This window comes from Oryx dammah, unplaced genomic scaffold (assembly GCF_014754425.2).
Source record: "Oryx dammah isolate SB20612 unplaced genomic scaffold, SCBI_Odam_1.1 HiC_scaffold_249, whole genome shotgun sequence".
Classification (NCBI taxonomy): domain Eukaryota; kingdom Metazoa; phylum Chordata; class Mammalia; order Artiodactyla; family Bovidae; genus Oryx; species Oryx dammah.
The window spans coordinates 5709-11369 of NW_024070417.1; the positions used below are offsets into that span (position 1 = coordinate 5709).

General features: G+C 44.4%; 1 protein-coding gene across 1 annotated transcript in view; it reads right to left on the minus strand.

Annotated features, from left to right (window-relative positions):
- Nucleotides 1-3980: 3980 nt before the first annotated feature.
- Nucleotides 3981-5661, minus strand: part of LOC120859214 (spermadhesin Z13-like) — a gene marked incomplete at its 5' end in the record, with an annotated part of 2855 nt that continues 1174 nt past the window's right edge. Inside the window, one exon of the mRNA XM_040235399.1 lies at nt 3981-4167. Coding sequence (XP_040091333.1) covers nt 3981-4167 — 187 coding nt within the window. The remainder of the gene's footprint in view (nt 4168-5661) is intronic.

Below are 5661 nucleotides of genomic sequence, written 5' to 3' on the forward strand. Positions count from 1 at the left end.
ATCCTAAGATGGACTGGTATAACATTTTGTACCTTAACTATGGATATAATGTGACTTTCAACTTTGATTATACATTAGCTTGGTTTAATGACTATTTTGCTGTATGTAAGTAGGTAAACGCATCTAGATGTGGTGGTTTCCTACCTGACGTTTATCAAATATGGGATAAGATCACATGGCTAACTCCTGAAAAGGGATGCCTACTGTCTAACACTCCTATATGCTTGGAACAAATAGAGCCATCCCCAGAAGTTAGCTGACAACTTAACTATAATGATTGGAAACAATTGGGATTTTTGCCTCAAGAAATATGCAATGTAATCATTCTTGTGTTTTCCAATCCCAGTTCAGGTCCTCCCTTTGCCTGGCTAGGAACTGATTGGGACTGGATCTCTCAGTCATGCTGGTTTGCTCCAAATGGGGCCTACTGGATATATGGCTCTTACCTATGGGCATGACTTCCCCCTGGCTGGATAGGGAGATGCACCCGAGGTTTACCTTTTACTCGTGGCTTTGTATTTTCAGACCTTCCAGAGAATCCTGCCAATCTGCCACACCTTAAAACTCACTGGGCAAGGTCTGTATTTCACTGGTATGTTTATCTGGCTGCAATATTCGTTCCCTCTCTGAGAACTACAGATGTTATGCTACAAGTTGACGCTCTGACTAAGTTTACTCAACAGGCTTTAAAAGAGTCTCAAAAAGCTATTTCAGCCCTTAGTACAAATTATTATATTAAACAAACATAAATTAGAAAGGTGGTTTTACAAAACAGATTGGCTTTAGATTTTCTAACGGCTGTACAAGGAGGAACCTGTGCTATTGCTCATACCCAATGTTGTTGCTCATACCCAATCTGGTAATACCAGATGTGAGTACTAATGTTACTCACTTTACCAAACACACGAACAAGATGATTCAGGCTATGGATTCTCCTGAAGTCTCCATCACCTCACTTTTGGAAATGTTAACTACCTCCCCATGGTGGAAAACTATCTCAATCGTGATAATTCTAATTATTCTGCTTGAACTGTTTGCTCCCTGCACTTGTAACTGTGTAACTGAATCTGCTTCTAACCGTTTGAAAGCTTTCAAGTTAGGAATGGTTGTATAGCCTCCTAAAAGGACCACAGACTCCTCCACTTATTATTTGGGGTCCCTGGATCAGAGACCCTCAATATGAGTTTAGGGACAATACCTTTCAACAGCAGGAAATAGTTATGGAATGAAGACGATGCCTCTTTCCCTTGGCAACATAATTTTCCTTAAAGAAAAGGGGGGAATGAGACAATCAATTCTTAGGCAGGTTGGTAAGAAGTCTGGGGACCCCAAGGAGGAGAGAAGGGTCTGGAATTCTCAAGGCGGAGGAAAGGACAAATGTCTCTCTTTATTTTTTCCCCTCTACATTCCTTAGTCTTAGTCACATAAAATGTTTTTTTTTTTTTTTCTTTAAGCCAGGAACTGATGATTACACAACAAACAACTCAGTTTAAACTCTGTACTATGGATTATATAACAACAATGTATCCTGTTTGAGGAATCTGTATGCAGGTCAGGAAGCAACAGTTCGAACTGGACATGGAACAATGGACTGGTTCTAAACAGGAAAAGGAGTACATCAAGGCTGTATATTGTCACTCTGCTTATTTAACTTATATGCAGAGTACATCATGAGAAACTCTGGACTGGATGAACCACAAGCTGGAATCAAGATTGCTGGGAGAAGTATCAGTAACTTTAGATATGCATTCTTATGGCAGAAAGCAAAGAAGAACTAAAGAGTCTCTTGATGAAAGTGAAAGAAGAGAGTGAAAAAGTTGACTTAAAATTCAACATTCAGAAAACTAAGATCATGGCATCTGGTCCCATTGCTTCATGGCAAATAGATGTGTCTAGTCAAAGCTATGGTTTTTCCAGTAGTCATGTGTGGATGTGAGAGCTGGACTATAAAGAAAGCTGAGTGCAGAAGAATTGATGCTTTTGAGCTATGGTGTTGAAGAAGACTCTTGAGAGTCCCTTGGACTGCAAGGAAGTCCAACCAGTCCATCCTAAAGGAAATCAGTCTGGAATACTCATTGGAAGGACTGATGCTGAAGCTGAAACTCCAATACTTTGGCTACCTGATGTGATGAACTGACTCATTTGAAAGGACCCTGATGCTGGGAAAGATTGAAGGCGGGAGGAAAAGGGGACGACAGAGGATGAGATGGTTGGATGGCATCACTGACTCAATGGACATGAGTTTGAGTAAACTCCGGGAGTTGGTGATGGACAGGGAGGCCTGGTGAGCATGGGGTTTCAAAGAGTCGGACACGACTGATCGACTGAACTGAACTGATCCTGCTTGAGGACAGTTTCTCCTTCCTGAAAACCTTCTGGCTAATCCTGATATCAAATGTATATTATGGAAGTGGGTCTCGTAGGATCTTTCTATTGTTAAGTTCTAATCCTGTTACCCTAAAATGTAAATTGTGGGAGTGGGTCTGGTAAACTTTTTACAACCTTGAGACATTCTTTTGATTTATTGTAACAGCTAATTTTAAAAGTATGCAATTCCCTTGCTAAAAACTACTGAGTGGGGCGCTCTCCATCCCCCCTCTGATGTCTATGTCAGAAAATTTCCCTATCCCTTTTCATACTTTAAGAAAACTCTGCTACACAAAACCTCTTGAGTGATCAAGCCTGGTCCTTGTTCATGAAGTGAAATCTTCTTCGGAGATCAAGAATTCAGCACTATTCACCGTAAGCTATCAATTGTAGAGTTATCCATTCAGCTGAATCATGATGTACTAATTGGGGGCCCTCAGAAGCAGGCAGGTGAAACTGGAAGTGTTGTAAGGATGCACTTCTGGCCCAGGGGACAGTGTGAACAATGGCAGGAAGATGCCCAAAGTTCTCCTGGGCCCAATACTCAGTGTGTGATGGCTCAGACCTAAGAAAGCATATAAGGAAGAAGACATTAAGAGGGAGGGAAGGTCAGATGCAAAGGATTTTGTAAACTCTAACCAGGCTTCTCCATCCACGGAATTTTTCCAGGCAAGCATACTGGAGTGGGCTGCCATTTCCTTCTCCAGGGGATCTTCCCAATCCAGGGATCAAACCCGGGTCTCCTGCATTGCAGACAGACGCTTTACCATCTGAGCTACCAGGGAAGCCCTATAAGTGGGGGAAACTTTCAGCAAAACATTAATAAGGAAAAAAGCAATTTTAAGGACTGTGTCTTATTTCCTGTGGGTTACATGTGTATTTATATACCTGCATAACAGCTATATAATGAACATAAATTTCCATTAGTATACTAGTATGCATGTATATATACGTATACATATATATATGATATATATATCTGCTATATATCTACATATTTACTATACACCTATAGACCTTGTATATATGTATTGTATATTCCCTGATGGCTCAATGGTAAAGAATCCACCTACAATGACGAAGACACAGGAGATGTGAGTTCAATCTCTGGTCAGGAAGATTCCCTGGAGGAAGAAATGGAAACCCACTTCAATATTCTTGCCTGTAAGACTCCATGGACAGAGGAGCCTGGCGGTCAACAGTCCATGGGGTCGCAAACAGTCAGACACGACGGAGCACAAACATGCGATACTCTCTGTACCTCAAATTTAAAATACATTTATTGGAAAATGCCAAAGGGGGTTTTAAAAGATCGAGCAGGGAAATTTTACATTTGGGAGGAAATTTTCACATCATCAAGATGAAAAATAAAATTTGTCAAAAAATTTTCATATCAGGACTTTCCAACTCAAAAACCCACGGTTTGCAGAAAGGCTGGGACAGAACTGGTGGATAATTCTGGACAGCCTCAGTGGGTCACCTTGCCTGTCACTCACCCAGTGATGGTCAATTTTGTTTCAACAGTCATGTAAATACCACACACCTAGCTGCCGTGGAGCCATTCACAGACAGGGGAGGACGCAGCAGCAGGTCTCTGCTCTCTAAAACCTACCTTACAACACACGACGGAAAATTAATAAGAAGTCAGGGACTGGGTGGTTGGGGATTCTTGTGTACTTGATGGTCATGGTGTTGGTACAAGATGCGTATTCCAAATATGAAATGCCACAAAACTTCCGTGCGCTAGAAGATTCTGGTGGCCCATCTATAATCTCGAAAGACTCTTTATCACAGTTGAGGCTGTTGGAGCAAAGGAAAAAGCAAGCATCAGCCTTTGGAATCGTGGTCCTTCCGGTAGGCAACCTCCCCGCCTGGACCCAACCCAATCACAGAGCTTTGCTCACCAGACTTCTCAGGCTTGATGCCCACAGGGAAGGAGACTCACCCTTCTGGAGCGGGGCGTCACCCAGGACCCTCCCCTCACATGACTCCACATCTCCTGGGAAGCCCCGCTGATGGCTCAGGGAAGCCCACCCAGGCCTTTGGGATCAGGACCCACTGGAGGGCACAGTATGTCCAACCCTGAGGACCATTTCCTTGGACAAGCAGAGTCAGGTGAGGCTCAGATATGCGTGTGTGACGCCACTCCTGGTTTACCCTCTGCAGCCCTAGCACAGGGGGCCCAGGACCCTCTCTTGGCCTCCAGGACCTGCAGAGGTGAGAGGGGCGTCCAGCCCTCCCTGCTGCGGGCAAAGTGCACACACAGGTTGTCACACTCCCGCTGAGGTCTCGGTCTGCTCCTCCTGCCCGTCAGACCTGACCCTGCCCTGTCTTCCTCTCTCAGCCACCAGCATGTGTCCCACCCAGGAGCGAGGCTGGACCCTCTCTGGACTAAAATGAGACGCGGAAGGGAAATCTCACCAGGACACACACTTGACACTCTCTGAGTTAGCTGAGCTGACTTTTAGTTTGTTAGCTGTGCCCTCCCCTGTTTAGTTAGTTTGCTGTTAGACTGATTCCTTCCTTGGTGCCAAGGACAGTGAAAACAACAACAACAAAAATCTCTGCAAAAGTGGAGAGGTCAATCAGGGGAAGTTTTCCATATAATCTACCCCTCTGACCATAGTAGAAATATGATGCAGGAAATGCCTGCCTCCTTCAGCCCTGGAGTGTGCTTTGGGTAGATGGCCTGAGCCCTGCTGTGGGGCAGGCACCCCTAGGTTGGCCTCACACGGAGCAGCTCCTCTGCTTAGTGGGAGACCTGACCTCATAGAAGGTCTGGAGGGACAGGACCCTCAGTCACTAGAGAACATCACCTGTGTCAACCACCACCCTGGGCCGCATGTGGCCAGCCATGGACACGTGGCTCCTGCGTTTGCATCTGTGAAGACTAACCTGCTATAGAAGTGCTGGAATTTATTGCTACATTGCAAATGCTTTCTGTTGCCACATCATTTTGTTCACTTTTCACATTATCATTCATTTACTCTTTCTTTTTTTCAATGGTTCATTCATTCATTTATTCAGTCATTAGTTAAAAAATTATTCCCTGATCCCCCAGAGATGAGGCTGCTTTCTCTAGAACAAATTTAGACATCAGCAGGAGTGATGCTGTCAATTCCCCCAGAGTTTTGCACGGATTAATGGATGGGGCACAAATCCAAAGAAAGATCTGCCCAGCTGTGGACAGAGTCGGAGCAGGGGTTTCAGGTGTGATGGAAAAGTTCTTCCTCCAGTGAACTCGTGAACTAGGAAATGAGGACCCTAAGCAGCAGGTGGTGAGTCTGGGAGAGG